Below are 18,191 nucleotides of genomic sequence, written 5' to 3' on the forward strand. Positions count from 1 at the left end.
AAACATTTATTTTTTATTTTTTTTTGTCCGTAAAAGTTGAAACCCAACGCGACCGACCGATCATGTACTGCGAGTCTTCTTCAAACCGTGGATTACGCGGTAAGGTTTTTTATTTTTATTATAATTTTGTGTTTCTCGTCCGGATATTTCCGAATAATATCATGTAATCCGATTCTGGAGTTCAGATACAACTTACCCGAGCACGTCGGACGAGCCGTATCGCATGAACTTTTATTTTCGCAAAGGGTGCCGAACCCGTATGGGAACAAACAAGCATATAATACGAGGATAAAATAAAAATAACATTTCGGCTTAGCTGGTTATACATTTTTGTATGCTTGTAAATAAATATATATATATGTATGTATACAGCAAAAACAGTATACGATACCTACATCCTTGTTAAAACATTAAATTATGTCGAACGGAGGATTACTACTCCTACTTATATGATACCCTCGGGGTAATGTTATTGATATTATGTAATGCACAGTTTATTGTTATAAAAAAAAAATGTATACTTTAGTATTTTATATTCGGTTCAAGCTTAATACCTAACCACACGAATCCACATGAGCGTATAATACAAATTTGCGTACAGCGTGTTATAAGCTTAGTTCGTCTTCTTTATATACAGTTCAAATATTTATTTATTATTCATGCGGTTTGGTTATATTATTTCATTGTTAATAATGGATTCAGTGGTACTTATCGGAGTCCAATATCATATCTCAAAATACATTCTGGCTGTACCTACCACTGCATCTGTTGTCGCTTTAATTTTTAAATTTTAATTCTTTCTAATTCCCTTTATTGAAAACCCAGAGAAATATATTTAAAAAAAAAAATTATAATCTATTTTAAATATCTGTAAGTTTGCTAGAATATAATAATAGCAAAACCTAATATGTCAAGAAATAATATTTTATTAAGTTCAAAAATTCAGATTCTCAAAATAATATACTTTTCGTTAATAGCTATTATACATAAATCATAGAACATAATATTATAAAATTAAATTTAACGTGTTGCAAATAAAACGTTGGTTTTTCAGTATATCTTGTCAACGTTTCTATTGTAATTGCAACGTAGTTAAATACGGTCCATAAGAAAACATCCCAAGACAGACCGCGCCAAATAAATACGAAAACAAAGCACATAAACGATATAAAAATCTTCATTCTTAGTCTCACGTTGTCCGCATAATCGCCAGATGGCTTATAAATGTAACTAAAAAATTCATAAGACATTACAATATGCATAATAAATAAATGTTAATTAATTATGTTATTATTATTAACATAATCCCATTAAGTTGTGTATAAGATTAATATTAAATAATAGAAATACTTTTTTTTAGATAAGAGATGTATAATTATCCGACCATACTCGTAATGATTTTATCTATCTGGTTCACGTGGTTATTATATTTGTATATGATATAGCAATGCATATTACATTTGTAATTGATGTAATTAGTTCTATATAAATATCCTGTAAAAAATTCAAATTTTAGTATTGCGGTGCAATAGGCCTATCTGTTTAGTTCAATGCCAAAGACACTGTATTGGGATCTATAAAAAATAGTTAACGCGCAGTTTTGACAGGCCTACGTACACTTGTTTTTTGTATATTGTAATACGCCGCTGGTATTATTATTATTGTTTTATACACATTTTAGACGTAAAAAAAATAGACGCTTCTTAATAATGACGTGTTTGACGACTGTTTTTCGGGCAATTGTTCTATTATCTGCATTGCAATTATTATCGTCGCAAAAGAATGGCAACGACCAGCCGATAGTCGGAATTTTGACTCAAGAAATCAAATGGTCAGTATTAAGTAAAAGCTACCCTGAATTACCACTTAGCACGACTTACATAGCTTCTTCGTACATTAAGTCTGTGGAAGCCTCAGGAGGTCGAGTGATTCCGGTTTTCACCAATAAGTCACTAATGTATTATACGTAAGTACATACATATCATTACCATAAGCGCCGAAATAATAGTTAGACATATTTTACGTAATATTTGGTGGTTTGGGTATTTTAGATTTTTTTTTTAATATAAATCCATAAAAAAAGTTTTCAGCCAAGTCTGCAACCACGAAAGAGCATTTTCACGTCTCGTTGAAGTACCGAATATATTTAGAGTAGTAGTGGAATTATAGATAATGATATAGTATATTAAGAAGCAGTAACAAGCTGGTATATTAAAACATCAAGTTTCTGGTTAATATTGTAGTGTTTAACATCTGGCTTAAAACAATTCATAGAGAATTTAGGCCCTTAAACTATTTTTGAATTTATCATTCAGTTCTAATTTGAACGTTGAACGTACAACATATCTCTTATCTCTTACCCTTATCTCTTACCCGGATCTCCTACCCCCTATCTCCCACCCCATGTCTCCTGCCCCTATCTCCCACCTTAGCTTCTACCCCCTGTAACGCTTTTGTAACGAACGCTTTTTTCGGTTATGTATCACAGCTAATTCCCACCTCCAACCCCATCTCCGTGTGGTAACGCTTTTTTCGTTATACGTTTTTGAAAACGCTTTTGTAAAGACCGCTTTTTTCGGTTATGTGCTAGAGCTAAGACATGAAAATGTCCTAAAAATATAAATTTAAAAGGTAGATGGGTTATTAATCGTTTTTGGCTTTTATGATTTTTCGGGGCCTCCGATTATTGTTGCACACAATACATGGCAAGCAATTTGTTGTCGTGACAAATATTTAATTTAACGAAAACCCATTATAATATATGGTATTATTTTTTTGTTTTTTCCTTATAAAAAAAATATTTTAGCCCAGTTTGCAACAACTAATTTTTTGAAGCTTTTGAGATTTAAAACTAGCTATTGGCAATACTAGACTAGGAAAACGAAATGATTGGCAACATAGCATACGACATGATGATTAAATAATAGGTCAGAGTACCTTTTTATAGTGTTTGCACAATACACTAGATATGTAATAAATTCACAGATTGCAAGCGCCGAAGAGAGTTTGGTTCAATACAGTGTGGCCCTTAAAAGCAAAACAATATTTTCATACTTTTTTTTAAAATATGAGACTTGAAGAATGTCGTTAAAATAAATTTTGACCAAAAATTTTACGTTTCTATAATGTATGTTCAAATAATTGTTAAAATTATTTACAGCTTAATTATGACCAGGGTCTCTTTGTTATACAACACATTCAGCCGGTTTCACCAACATTTGTTAAGAATTTAACTAATTGTTAATTATATTTAACAACTAGTTAGTGATAATTGGGTTTCATCGAGATTTGTTAGCTTTAACATTAAAAGGCCCGATTAAGTAAGTACACATCTATAATACTTTTTTTTTTTTGTAGCGAAGTAGTAATGCAAGTTAATGGAATTTTAATACCAGGTGGAAGTGCCGATGAAACTTTTGATTATGGGATAGGCAAATCAGTGGATATGATTTTCAAAATAGCAAAGACTGTAAGTAACACTGAAGTATTTTTTTTATGCATAATACAAAGGGAACTGATGAACCTACTCATTTAATAATAGTACTTTTATTGGTAAAAAATCATTTACGGAAAATATTTTAGGGGTTAAAAATTGACACCTACCCCCCTCCCCACGGTAAAACAAATCGATAAACAAATTTCTCATTTAAACCTCAATATAATATCAAGAAAAAATCTTGAAGTATTTTCGAAGTGGATTTAAGGTCTTGAAAATAAGAATTAAGGTAGAATTCTGAATTTCCTTATTATTGTACAAAGGGAAAAATCAAAAAAAGTAATTAAACCATTTCTGATTTTCTTTGAAAGTAGTTTTATCGCTTCTAAGCAATCACAACCAACCAGTAAAGCAAAGACCCCACAGTACTGGTATTTTATTAAAATTTTGACTTGATCACTTATTTTTAATATACTACTAAAATCTAAAGTAGACTTAAAAAAAATAAAAAATAAAATTTTGTTTACATGAATTAATAATTCCTACTCTTTGTCATACAAATAATACAGCATTATATGGCTAAAACTAATCGAATTTGTATTATTGAGTATTAATTACATTAAATAAAAATAAAACAATTTTAATTTACCTATCTACTCTAAATGTCAATTTTTATGTCAATAAATTGTACGTTTAAGTAGTCTAAATCATTTGTATTTTGCTAGAGCAAATAATTTTTAATATTTTAATATAATCAATGAACATTAAATACTTTACTAATATAGCATATTTTAGATAAATACCGCTGGCGATTACTTTCCTATTCTAGGCATTTGCCAAGGATTTCAACTTCTCTTACTAAGTTCAAATAATGGAGCATCACCGCTAACAAAGTGTCGATGTAACAACCTCAATACGCCATTGAATCTAATTTCAGACATGGAAGCTAAAAGTGTTTTATTTCAAACTATGCCAAACAATATTAAAGATATATTGCTGTCTGAACCGGTTACAGCAAATCATCACGAGTAAATCATGAATATACACACATTTATATTTGTTTTATGACTAATATTATTCACCTTTGTTGTTAGTTGGTGTATGACGAGAAAAAACTTGACTTCTACAGGTTTAGATTCATTTTGGAATGCAATAACAATAAATAATGATAAAGATGGTCTCGAATTTATTTCCACGATAGAAAGCATACAATATCCATTCATAGGATTACAGTTTCACCCAGAAAAAAATGCCTATGAATGGGAACTAGATGATCCGCACAACTGGGAGGCTATTATCACAGCACGATACTTTTATGATTTCTTTTTAAACAAATGTCGTAAAAGTAAACATAAATATATTAGCAAAAAAAAGCTGAAAAGAGATTTAATATATAATTACCAAGAAACATATGTTGGAAATGTTACAAATGCTATTTTCGAACAAGCATACTTTTTTAGTGACAGTACAATAAACAATTACTTGGAAACATGATCTCTTGACACCTATTTCAACATTTTATTCTTCACTTGATTATGTTAAGCATGACATGTGTTACAATAACAAATATAATTAATGAAAGTTTAAACTGTTTAACTTACTTTTTTAGAAAATCATTAAGTCCTTGATCAAAGCTACATATCCACATACCAGAGAACAAATGAATCCTTGATATGCACTTCGGTGGCATAGGAGGTGTTGTATAATTATCAAATTGAGCAATTGTAATGGCTATGCCGTAAACAAATGTGTAGGTATTTAATAAAAAATAATTGTCCCATGATAAAACCGAATCCGCTAAGTGCGGTGATTCCAAAGTTTTAAATCACCATTGAGGTAAATAAAAATTGTTTAGAACTATAATTATTCAAATACATTTAACTTTTAAATTAAGTTGTTCTGGGTAACCCATTTTTTTAAATTATGTTCTAAAAAACAGTTTTGTCGATACGGTGTTTTTTTTAAATTAGTATGTCAAACGGGTAAATTTTGCCCATTACATATCTAAACCAGTATAATCCAGTAATTAATTTATAATAAATGTAAACGTTTTTGGCTATTTCGTTTATTTTATTTTGATTGGTTTTTACATCACCTAAATTCCTTAGTCGTTAATGTTAAAATATGTTTTTTTTTTAATGCTTAGCTATTATCTCTAAATAAATTGGTTTATTTAGTTATTTAGCTCTTTTTTTCATCCTATAACACCCTAGACGACACTGAAATATTTTCGTACCACTTAATGTTTTGTTTTTTAACTGGTTAGACAAATAAACTAGTAAAATACACTTTAAAGAAGGTTGCTGTGTGCTACAACGGGTTCGCTTTTTGTATTGTGTACAAAAATAAATTCAATAGTGTAGGCTGAAAATATTTCTGAACATATCGTGTTTAGATATACAAATAAGTTTTGAAGTAACTTCAAGGGGAACGGTCGTGTATTTTACAGTCGAGCGATCCGAATCGCTGTTGTTTTGTGGAAAATTCAAACCAACTTTTACAATTTTTCCAACCCCGTTATGGTAAAAAAACTATGTATAAATGTATACACACATGATATAAGGATGTGTTAGTGGGATTGTTTTTTTTTTTACTTGTGATCGAAATCATCCGAATTCCACGCCCTAATAAATTTGCTCTTGTCAACATTGTTTCCGATAATTAGAAAACTTACTGGTGGGTGATCACTTTCCAAAAGTTTCTGTTGATTTATTGAAGTGACTACCACGTCGCAGGACGTGTAAAAATAACTGATTAAACTAAAAGGTCAATAAAAAAATATATAAAATTAAAACTAAATTAAACAATGTATAAAAAAAAATTTAATTAAAACTTGCCTCTTCCGTTATGGAATAAAAACTAACGAATTCGCTTAAATTTACATTATTTAACGGTCAAAACTTTTGTCATGCGAAAGTCGGTTTGGTGTACCTAAGCTAATTTTTAACGAAGTTTACACACTCTTTTTGAATACACAATATTTTGTATATAATTTACTTTTATTTTTTTTTAATGCTACTGTTTTTGTGCTAATTAAAACTACAACGAAAAAGGATAATATGTTAAATTACAATTCATATATTAAAATTAACGCTGTAGTGAGTACACATACTCAAAAAGTATGCAGTGCCAAATTAACCTAACCTAAGCTAATAGTTTCATCTATCATTTAAATATAATTGATAAAATTACTAAAATGTTTAAATTGAAAATGTTTCACTTGGTCAATTGTACTCGTATATTTATTAACTATAAAACCAGTTGCCACCTGTCTTCATTTTTTTGGATAGACTCATTGGAAACCAGTGTTGGGAATTATCTAGATAAATTATTTAGATAAAAAATTGTAATTAACATCTTATCTAGATAAAAAAAAGTAAATCAGCTTATTATCTTATTTAGATAAACAAATCGGTTATCTGAGGTAATTAATCTAGATAGAAATTGTAACTATTTTTTAAGTTATTTATTCGTGGGTTTTACAAAAACAGGTTTCAGGATCCGACGAAACGCATAATGTAGTCCTAGCCTAAAAATATTAATATACCTAGGTCCTAATGAATAGTGATTAGTGTTATAAGAATATATTATTAATACATTGGGGTTGGCTTGTTAGACAAGTTCAATATTCCATTGTAATCCAATGTATTTTAGTCGATTATACAAAACGTCTTTTACCTATTTTTAATAGGTAGAAGTAGATAAGAGTTATATATGTATTATCGTATAATTTATTATGGTGTCCAATGGAAACTGACTAGGACTAATCAATTATGAATGTATGTTACATTCACATCTATAATGCACTGAAATTGGAAATAAATCTAAAACGGTTTGAACCGGATGATTACAATAATTTCAATCTTGGTTGCCACTTTCCTCTTATTTCTCTGTATCCTGTGTATTTTATTTAAAAATAATAAAATGTAGATACAGCAACACCGTGCAACACAGGTACAGGGAATTTCAATTTCCGATATCGCATGATTAATTTTGACAGGTTTTTTTTTAGTTTAGTTATATTAAAATGTCCACTTGTAAAGTCACCGTGTTTCGGGTTTTGTTGACTTTCTGATCGAATGAAACCGAATTTTTGATTCACAATGCGCTGGGTCCGTGTTTACACTACAGTACAATGTCCACAAATGGTAAATTGTTTATGACTGTTTTTTAGCTTAAAGGTTTTTTTTGTCCTTACGGGTAAATACTTTTTTATAATTCAATTTTCAATCTTCTATATTAAGGTTTATGAAATATCAACGAGTAATAAGGCTGCTTTAATTTTTTAAGGAAATCAAACAAGACCGTGTTTTTGAAAAATCAACGCCGTTAATCAAAACGTAGCGCTTATATTGTTTAAAGGACAGGTGTGTTGAAATTATGTTTGTCAACTACATAAAAAATGCAAGTAGAATATTTATTATCGTGCGTTGAATGATTTGGCTGGTAAACATTTTTCACGGATAGACTTTTCAAAATTATTACACAGAGACACTATACAGATATGACCTTAAATTCGACCGCAGACCATCTATACCATACTTAGTGCAGAGAATTATTATTTAAAATTTTAGTATTTTGATTTTGGTCGACCAATGATTGTGTGCTAACTGCTGTATACAATTTTAATATTTTTAAATACGTACATGATATCATCGGATAAGTTGTGCAGCTTATACTATATGTAACTTTCGATTTGATTAGTTGAATAATCAAAAGACTGAAACTCAAAGACAATTTTGCACCTCCAGATTTGACTTACAGACTTGATACAATATGTAGACGTAGTTTTGTTTGTTGGCAAAGACAAGGGGTTCCAAATATAGTACCTATATTTACTTCGTTCCAATTTTTTATATCACATTTTTAAGACAGCGTGTGTTGCGTTTTTAATTGTATTTTTACTTGTCTAACTCTTACACCGAACTAACATGGTGTGTTTGTTGGTACAATATTACACGAAGTCCCTTTCATTGCCTTTCTGTACGCTAATAGCCGGCCATGTACCGTCGTCTAACTTAACAATCATGCCAAAGTGTCATTTGCTCGCCTCGCGGTTTTCAATTATTCTTGACTAATGAACAGTAGGTAACGTCGTCCAAAGGTGGTTATGTGTGTGTGTTTTATTCGTTTTATTTGTGGTTTCGCGAGACGGGCATTTAAGCGCGCTTAAAGCATCTAAATGGGTTCCGCCGGGGTAGCGGCAAGAGAAAATACACCCCCGGTACCAGTCCCCGGCCGACTGTCGTCATTAAAAACTATACCTGCTAAAAACCCACTCGTTAATCGACCCAACAACACGGTACTGAGGAAAAAAATAAAACCATTGTGCGAGTGTGTTCGACCTTTGTTATTATTCTTATATATCGCGCAAATGTATACGTGCAATGTGTATGAAAAAGTCGAGTAATTTTTTTTTGTGACTTGTAAATGAGACCTATAAGCGGAACGCGTGAAGAGTGCAAGGAAAACGTTAATGCGTTTTCCCATTATAATAATAATTTATAATAGTATGTATATAATATTATATAGGTGTATTCGTAATAAGTAAGTTCTAAAGCTATATACCTACACGCATATTATAGGATATGTGTGTACACGTTTAATTTGCACAAGCTCAAATCCTATTTAATTTGTCCGTCTATTGTTTTCATACAATAGTTTTCAAAGCTTTCCCGACGTTCACTAATAACGTTTGGCCTGTTTGTTCACCGTACGCCACATCGGTACAACGACTGCAATATTATTATGGACTAATAAGTGGACTGTTTTTTTTTTCAAAAACAATTATAAGCACTCTTTGGCTTAATCAAATAAAAAAACCAGGCAGGAAAAAGTCTTAAAAAACAAATCTACTTTTGAATTTACCTATTAGCCCCATACTATAAGTATTTAAAATATTATTTAAAAACTATGAGCTTAGGCTATAACAACATATAAGATAATATAAGGATGGAACAATCCGTTAACATCACCTGCTACACCCTCCTCTTCGTCTTCCTTTATCCTAAATTTGATTGGATTATTAGGTTGGCAATCAGCCGTTGTAGTTCTGAATCCATCTCATAAAAATTCACATAGTTGAGTTTACAGCCAGTTAACAGGTTTGAAGGTGGTAAATATATTTGCAATTAATCAATTTACTCCATGAAAAAGTTCATTAACAGGGTTTTGTTCTTTTTTAAAATACACTTATACTTATGTTTCAACTATTTTATTTATATGTACATTTTAACTAATGATTTTTTTTCCAAATTGATTAGCTATTTTTTAGTCTAATTAATTCGTTTAATGTGGTGTTTTATATTTACCACGAAAAAAAATTATACAATAATTACTTTTTAGGCTATTAACAAACGTCGTTGATGCCTTTTTTTTTAATAATAAAAAAAATAATAATTACTTTTTTTAGTAATTTCCTGAATTTTAAACTAACAGAGAAAAGGTCTTGATTTAAATTTTAATTTTATTCGGCTCTATTGTACGGCAGGTAAGTTGTAAAATTGTCTATCCGAGTTGCCGTTTCGTGGGAACTGTTATTTAGACTAGAAAAGGTCGTATTTTTAAATTAAATTTTCTGATTATAAAACCATAATTGTTATTTAAACATAGAATTTAAATTTAAAGTTTTAGATGTAAGGCAGAATAATGAAGAAGATATTACAGCGAACATACACTCAAATGTAGTAAGGTATTCAAAACGGGTTCAGCAGCAGTTTTATTTTATTTTTTTCTAACTAGCTACATCATCAATTTACAAGGAAAACACGCTAAAATATAATTATTTTACATAGTTTCGTGTAAATTATGAGAAAAAGAACAGTAAACTGGCATTATAACATAATTACAACATAATATTATGTTCCTAAAAACGAGGTAAAGAAAAACTAGATAACTTTCAAACACCTTCAAATGACTAAGTGATGTTTCTACGGAGTATGAAACAACTCCATAACCTCGTTAAGTTCCTTGGTTGTTTGCACGCTAAAGTCTAACTTAAAATGTAATTTGTAAAAAATATCTTCTTTGTAAATATTCTTTGTTTGTGCCTTCTTATTATAATAGTATAATAACATTAAGTTCTCACGTGAATTCTATATTGTTCTCTATAAAAAATTGATTTTTCAAAATACATTTATTCTGGTCTGTCACTCTGACAGTCTTTAAACATCACTGCTTTTTTTTAAACACACTTGTCCGCTTACTGCACTTATTTATGGAATTATTATGTAAAAGAACAAGGCCGATAACAGTGAACTAGGGTGTCAAACGAGACCGGAAGAACGCGCGTCCCCGCATTAATGAATGATACACATCATGTATATAGAGTATAGTATGCGATCGATAGTGTAGGCGGTGGCCAAATAATTATTTTTTTTATTATATAGGAATGTGTAAGTAATAACGCGAACTTATAAACATAAAAACAGATATGACAAAAAAAATTAAATAATACTAAAAAAAAAACACCATCAAAAGTTGCGGTTTTGTGGCTATTATTATTATTTTATTTAAACAAACAAACGAATCCGGATTAATTATTGTTAGTCCAATGTACTAGTTTGAGAAATTTTTGTGGCTTTGCTCGGTCACTGCGAGCGAACTCCTTCAAGACACTCCTGCGAATATTCCATCATTGTTTTCGCTATTGATACACGAACCACAATATATTATATAAGGTTATACGTCATTCGTGCTAGACATCGAGTTTGGCCGTTACGTCGGTTCACATAAAATCGAGTATGTAATAAAAGTCACGTGCGGTGATGTTATATTACATATATATTTATTGTTGTTAGAAATCTCGAAAAACAACTCGGGACAACGCGCCGAACAAGATTTTCATTTGGGCCCCTTGACTCTCGACTACCGAGAGTAGTAATATTTTATTGAATGTGATGTCTGTCTAGAAAGTCAGTTCGAACAACCCAAAAGTACATTCGGTCAAATCGAAACCTACATATCATACGCGCAGGGTGTGTTCTACAAGGATTTGGAAATCCCTCTAGTACATCAAAGTATGAAAATATAATAATAGTATACATATATCCGAACAAAAATTGACAGTGAACCGCAAATATTTATTGTACTCTTGCTTTTTGGTCACAAAGATATATTATGATGAAAGATCTCCTTGTGCATTTAGTTGCGCTAATTAGGGTAATTAAACTGGTATGTATTAATACAAAATATTATTTGAATTATATCGTTCTTGGAAAAGACATGCTGACCTTCACAAGATACTTCTAGCCCAATCTAGGAAAGCTTAAATAATCATTATTTTCATAACATCTATCAATTTGTTATTTGAGATGGTTTTCTACTCAAAAGATGCTGTCAATAATTACCTTAGTTAGTAATTCTTAATGACATAAAGTAAGTTTCATTCAGACAAATTTTATTTTGCGAAAAAAAAACCTTAAATTTTCTAGTTTAATAACTCGTCGACTTGAGAAAAAAAAATTGTCTTACGTAACATTTGATTGCTTTCGAGACAAACGGCTAATATATTAATGTTAAAATCGGGCAACTATAGAATGGAAAATAATTAAAATATATACATTTGTATATTTTATTTATTTTCTACGACAGTGACATAATAATTTAAAAATCAATTAAGTATTATTTTACAAAAACAAAAATGTTTTGATGGATTTACCCTAAATAATATTATAACGTTATGTTGTTTAATATGTATATAACATAAACTGGACATTAAGTATATTTTTTTTCCTTTAACTAAAACAGACATACAATAGAGGAGCAAGGCAATAAGTGTATTTATAATCGAATCAGATCATATCGGGTTACGCCTTTCCTGTGCAAAATATATCTTAAACTTTTTATATCAAGTCGTTTATTTACATTGATTTGGCGCTAGACGATTTATTTAAAAATTATACAACAGTACCACAACGTTACTATAATATTATGTGTGTAATATGGCCAACATCCAGCCACGTTTAAATGTAAATCGACCGCTTAAATCACTAGACACATAAAAATATGCATCATAAAAAATAGTCTATAAATTATTATTCGATATAATATTTTCAAGGGCGGAATTGTTAAAGATATTTTTCTTTGTAAAATACTGTCTTAATAACCGAAAATACATAAATGACGCACTAAAGTCATTTTTCCACGTGTAATATATAATATCAAGCATGCGATAGGCAGATACTGCTACACGTTTGCTGTTTGCATTATTTAACTATTATACTCTACAGTATACATAGAATGGAAACAAAATCAAACTATTTACTGTGTGTCTAAGCAAACTTTAAACAAACTAAAAAAGCACTCTAATTTTTGCTTATCAGTTTATTTTAGGACCTCAAAATACGATTTAAGCAAAAACGGAGGAACCGTTCTCATTATAAGTAGTTTTTAAGGGCAAAGGGTCGTTTTTTATTATTTAAAATTTTTTTTTTATAAATCAAGGTTTATTTAATCATAAAAATGAATTGATTAAATATTATTTATTTGCCTAATGTTGTAAATTAAAAATTTGTCACCTACTTGCTATATTTCCTCAAGTAGAATTAGATTTACAAAATGTATTTGACGAAATGTACTTTGAAATAGTAATTGTTTCTTATTATGTTGCCCAGTTCATTACTCGAATACAAAAAAAGTTATAAAAAATATTCGAACTAAACAGATTTGTATTTAAACAATAAAATAACTATATTTAATCCTTAAAAGCAATGTTATGGACAACGACTCTACCGATTTTATTGAAAATGTATTTCTACACTATTTTCGAGGATGATAAAATACTCGAGTGCTTTTTTAGTTTGTTTTAAGCTGGTTCAGATACGCCGTGAACCGGTATGTACTTAAAAGTAACGTATGCATTATAAAGAATTTTTTTCGTTTTATTCAAGTATGCATTTTTTGTCGCGTTCGTTTCGGGGTCAGGTGGTTTTGGAAAAACGCTAAGCTTCGACTTTCTTTTAAATTATCACACAATATGTCTGTGAGGTATTTGTCTCGCCGTAGAACAATAGCGTTATACGATAGCGGCAACTAGACATATATATATATACAGCGAAAAAAGAAAAAAGGTTGAAAAACCCGTCAACATCAACGGGTGTCTTGACGTGGAAAATATTTAACGCTAAGGTTTTTTTTTTTTTTGGGAGGGGGCAAAGGGATAATGTAAAAGAGGTAGATACACGAGGGTGATGTGTACTGAACAGTCTTGCCCAAGCGGAAATGTTTTCTTTTTTTTGCTCTTCCTATTGTTCTCTGTGCGGAAAATACAAAATTTGTGACGCACCGACGTTTTTTAATATACAGTAATTATTCGATAGTACCTTCCGGTGGAATATATATATTATATTATATTATAAAGGTAAAATATGATGGTGAACACATCAATTGCCAGCAATACTGTCGGCCAGTGAATGGACGAATTAGGTACCTGCCGGACGAATGGAAAGCGGATATTGTTGTGTCAAATGAGTGTAACTGCATTTGATTTCACGTTACCGCCTTTGTGAAAATTGCCATCGTTACATCTGCTGATATTAATAATAATATACTCGTATGATCGAATATAGACTATACACAATATTGTGTCCGAGTACTTTAAACGATCCGTCTGTACCGTTCAAATCACTGTAGTAGTACATAATAAACCAATTAAATTCAATAAGCGTTGTTCGATGAACACACAGCTCATCATGTGCTTCACACTTGTGAATTGTCATTATTTAAATTTACGACTCCGACGGAGGAACAGGATAAAACCAACTTGACCATTTTTAACACAAAATTTATCAAAACACAACAGATCTTATTTTTAAAAAATGTGCATTTTACGCACTATTTACGTTTCGTTTGGGTAACGTGCTTTGCTCCATCGAGTAAAAAGAATTTTAACCGAATCTCTTGGTACAGGTACCAGGTATACAGGTAAAATATACAACGGCTTAGCGTACGGTTCTGGGTATTGATAAGCAAACTAACTGTTATAAATGCTTACATGTGTTTCCCCGAGTTTCGTTGTGTTTTACAGTGCCGCGGTTGTATATCATTTAGCGATATAAATTATTCCAGTCCGATTAAGCTTAATATGTAATTCGGTGAGAAATAATTGCACGGTCGTAGATCCGTTCTGAGAGCAGAAAAACGGTTTTGATACTGGAAACGCATTGGATTGGGCCGTTTTAATTACGGGAAAAATATTTTAAGGGCTCTTCCGGCGCCTTTGTCGTTCCCATAAAAAGGTTAATGTAATTTAAGACGAGCGATTAAACGAGAACACTGAGGCAACGAAATAAGTAAACATGGTTAGGCGTTAATTAAAACTTGAAAGCGTTATAAACTGCTTTCTACGGGAAATATATAAGAATTACGATTTTTAATCGGGGTGGGCAAACAAAGGGTTCAAAGGTGATGTCGAGTGTACTGTGTAATAAATGTCTCGGAGGTTTTTTTAAGACTTGATGAAATTAATCTTGCATAACGCGTTACGGGTCATAGATAACAATAATTTGAATTATAATTTATTTTTGACGCATCGGTAATAATTAACCTGGGCAATGTTTTTTTGTTAAGAATTTTCCATATTAAAAAATTGTTTTATTACAGACGTTTAAGGTATACAGGATGATCATTTTATTGTGAACCACTCAATATCTCATTAGGTTTAATTTATAATTGAATTTTTATATTGTTTTTATATAATGTGATTTCAATTTTCTACAAAATGAATAACTATTTTTGAAGTTCTTGAAGTTTTAAGCTTAGGGCAGGAGGAAAGGTGGAATATAGTATTATTATCTGCTGTTACGTGTTTGTTCCAAAGATTTTATTACATTTTTTATTATTAAAAAAATATGTAAACCCTTTTAAAAGAGATTGACTATTTTAGGAAAACCTTGTGTTTTTTAATTTGTGGCCCTATTTGTTAAATAATAGGTAAAAATAAATCGTTGGAACAATTTTTATAACACTATTGTTCACTAAATATCTATATTTACCACAAAAAAGACCTACGGGTGACGATGTATAGTATTTTATACACTACCGTTTACAGAGGTACCTAAAAGTCTATACGATTGCAACATTAAATGACCTTAGTTAATATGTATATGGTTACATTAAACAGTACAGTTGCACAAGCCTGGATTCTTCCCAACAGAAATGCCTCCACTAACTAGATTACCTACGAATTGTTTAAATTCCTACAATATAATATTGTTACTAATGATTTTTTAAGTGCAGGTACCGCAAAAAGGAGTATAATATATGTTTTAATAAATAGTTAAATTGTTTTTTTTTAAATAAAAAGGCCAAGTGCCGCGTTAGGTAGTCAGTCAACAGTTGTTAGCCACCGACAGCGCATACACGTCTTAATACACCGACCGAAAATTCAACTTGCAACATGTTCGCCGTAAGTGTTTATGCCTATTTAGTTGTGTTACCAACCGAAAGGCTTGTTCTTACGAAAATACAATACTATGTATGTTTTGTTTTTTTACAGTTTTTAGCTGTTTCCGTTGTGTTGGCCGGCCTCTGCTCTGCCGCACCCTCGCCAGCCGCATCGGTGCCGTTTATCCAAAACGACCACATCCGAGACGATGCCGGTCAATTCTCTCTGCTGTGAGTTCAAACGACGCTCGTCGAGTCTGTAGACAGATTATAATATGGTAATCGACCGATTTTCTTTTGACTTTCAGGTACAAGAGTGCCGACGGTATCACCCAAGCGAAACAAGGAGCTCTGGTGGTGAACGACGAAGGCACCGGCTACGTCATGGAACAGAAAGGAAGCTACTCGTTTATCACTCCCGAGGGCGTCGAGGTGAAAATGAACTACAGAGCCGGCAAGGATGGTTTCCACGTTGAAGGATTTCCTCTGCCAGCGTCTGTACCGGTTTCTGCTTAGAACACAGTTCCTGCGATTGTTGATGTTGTAATCTCGTTCACTGTTTGTATGCATTTTTTTCCATTAAAACGTTTTTTTTTTATCAAAATATAATAATATACGTTTATGTTGTTATTGATTTCATATATATATACATTTATACATATACTCATTTAAGTAACGGTAATTATTATATAATACCGTCAAACGCTTCAACTCAGGACAAGAAAATAGTTACATGCTATTTATGAAAATAACGAAATACCTAAACTTTTGTTTAAAATTGGCTCTTGTTTGATAACGTTAACTTATATCGTTCGGCAACATTATAAGAAGAGAGAAAAATATGGATCGCTACGGAAGAACCGTATTGCTTGTCATGTTTATTATTAGTAGAAATGTATTTTATTATGTTGATTGGAATGCGACAATGCGTATATTCTGTATCTCTTCCTCCAAGATTCAATGTACGAATTATAATTGAACAGTGAATACTGACACATTATTTATAGGTAGTATATGTGTACAAGTGCATATCGCAATAAAAGTGATTCTATAGTACTAAACGAGGTATACAAATTGTTAACTAATAATAAGATCTCATTTATTTATATTACATCAGTCTGCTTAGGTGTACATTAAGTAATTTAGGTTACAGAGCTTTAAAAATTGCTAATTTTCTTAAAAAATATATTATCTGCTCATATACGCACTCTTTTTGTATATTTCAAAAGAAATTTATAAAATTGTTCGACCAATTAAAAACTAAAAAGAATGTTATGTAAATAAAAAAAAAACGCTTTTGTTTTAGGTCTTGTTATTTGTATTATTTGTTAAAACATTTTTTGGAGTTAATAAAAAAAAAATCACAACTACAAAGCAGCCAAGTCAATAATCTGAAAAAATATATGCTTGGGTTAACTAAAATTACAGAAATTATTAAATAAATCGACCAACTAAATGATTAGTTAAAAAAACTATTTATTTAGTTATTCCAACAATTTATTTATTAGGATTTCACCAATACCATTGTAAGGGTAATATAACTTATAAACAAAGAACAATAAATGTTTAATCGCCTTGACTTATCGTCAAGTATTAATAAGTTTATAGTTGACAGGTATTATACATCTTCATCATTGGTTTTCGACATTTTGGAATACCGTGAAATCTCAAAAGGTTCTAGTCAATTTTTAAGATATGTTTAGTCAGCACATTGTACGTTTTCAAGAAGGCTGAAGGCACAGATTTCCCTTTCACTTCCAGGAAATTAAATCCATTACCTACCCTATTCTAATAAAAGACATACAATATTAATGCAATCCTCCAATTCACAAGTAGAGTGACTGAGATTGTAAGTTATAAAAGAAGCAAAAGATTAGATGTACTTCAAAACCGAACACCACAAAGTGAACCAAAAAAAAAAAAAATATTCACGACACAAATTCTATAAAAGTGATTGGTTCTCAACTAATAGGTTAGTCGAAGTAACACTGATCTATTAATGAAGCAAATAACACTAAATTATTACCTAATAATAAATAACATTTTGTCAAAAGCATTCTAAGTAAACGAATTGTTAATATTTTGTAAATTATAGACCAATAGCCAAATGACAGCGCAGAAGTCAAAACCTCGATAAATAACAATAAAACGCGGTTGTATTTAAAGAGAAAAATATCAAACAGCAGATTCGTTATTTTCAGATATAATTATTTTGCATCGCATTAAAAGTAACAACCTTCGGAATAATGTACGATTAATGTGTGGATGTATGTGTAATATGCTCACACGTTATATTTAGTCGGTTCAAGCGAATGATTTCGTTTTAAATTTTTCACAATAACGACAATAGGCACGTGTTCGGTGTCATTGC

The 18,191-nt window shown here is 30.7% G+C and overlaps 2 protein-coding genes across 3 annotated transcripts; both read left to right on the forward strand.

Moving 5' to 3' along the window:
* The first annotated feature begins 1,529 nt into the window (after nucleotides 1-1,529).
* On the forward strand, nucleotides 1,530-5,364 carry LOC126833724 (gamma-glutamyl hydrolase B-like). Of its 2 annotated transcripts, XM_050565228.1 has the most exons (5): nucleotides 1,530-1,966; nucleotides 3,358-3,469; nucleotides 4,232-4,464; nucleotides 4,531-4,978; nucleotides 5,046-5,364. In XM_050565228.1, exons 1-4 carry the CDS (start codon nucleotides 1,710-1,712, stop codon nucleotides 4,928-4,930), a joined length of 1,002 nt encoding a protein of 333 aa, XP_050421185.1. In that variant the 5' UTR covers nucleotides 1,530-1,709; the 3' UTR covers nucleotides 4,931-4,978; nucleotides 5,046-5,364. The 2 variants fall into 2 exon arrangements, with proteins under 2 accessions (XP_050421185.1, XP_050421186.1); XM_050565229.1 differs by lacking the exons at nucleotides 4,531-4,978; nucleotides 5,046-5,364 and having other exon boundaries at nucleotides 4,266-4,413.
* A 10,469-nt stretch (nucleotides 5,365-15,833) lies between these two features.
* Nucleotides 15,834-16,336, forward strand: LOC126833848 (cuticle protein CP14.6). Its single transcript, XM_050565409.1, has 3 exons — nucleotides 15,834-15,842; nucleotides 15,933-16,051; nucleotides 16,129-16,336. The coding sequence occupies exons 1-3, from the start codon at nucleotides 15,834-15,836 to the stop codon at nucleotides 16,334-16,336; spliced, it is 336 nt and encodes a 111-aa protein (XP_050421366.1).
* The last annotated feature ends 1,855 nt before the right edge of the window (nucleotides 16,337-18,191 follow it).

This window comes from Adelges cooleyi, unplaced genomic scaffold (genome assembly GCF_023614345.1).
Source record: "Adelges cooleyi isolate 19-005CV unplaced genomic scaffold, UGA_ACOO_1.1 ACOO_flye_CR_arks_rails_tigmint_CR_PRNA_2, whole genome shotgun sequence".
Lineage (NCBI taxonomy): Eukaryota > Metazoa > Arthropoda > Insecta > Hemiptera > Adelgidae > Adelges > Adelges cooleyi.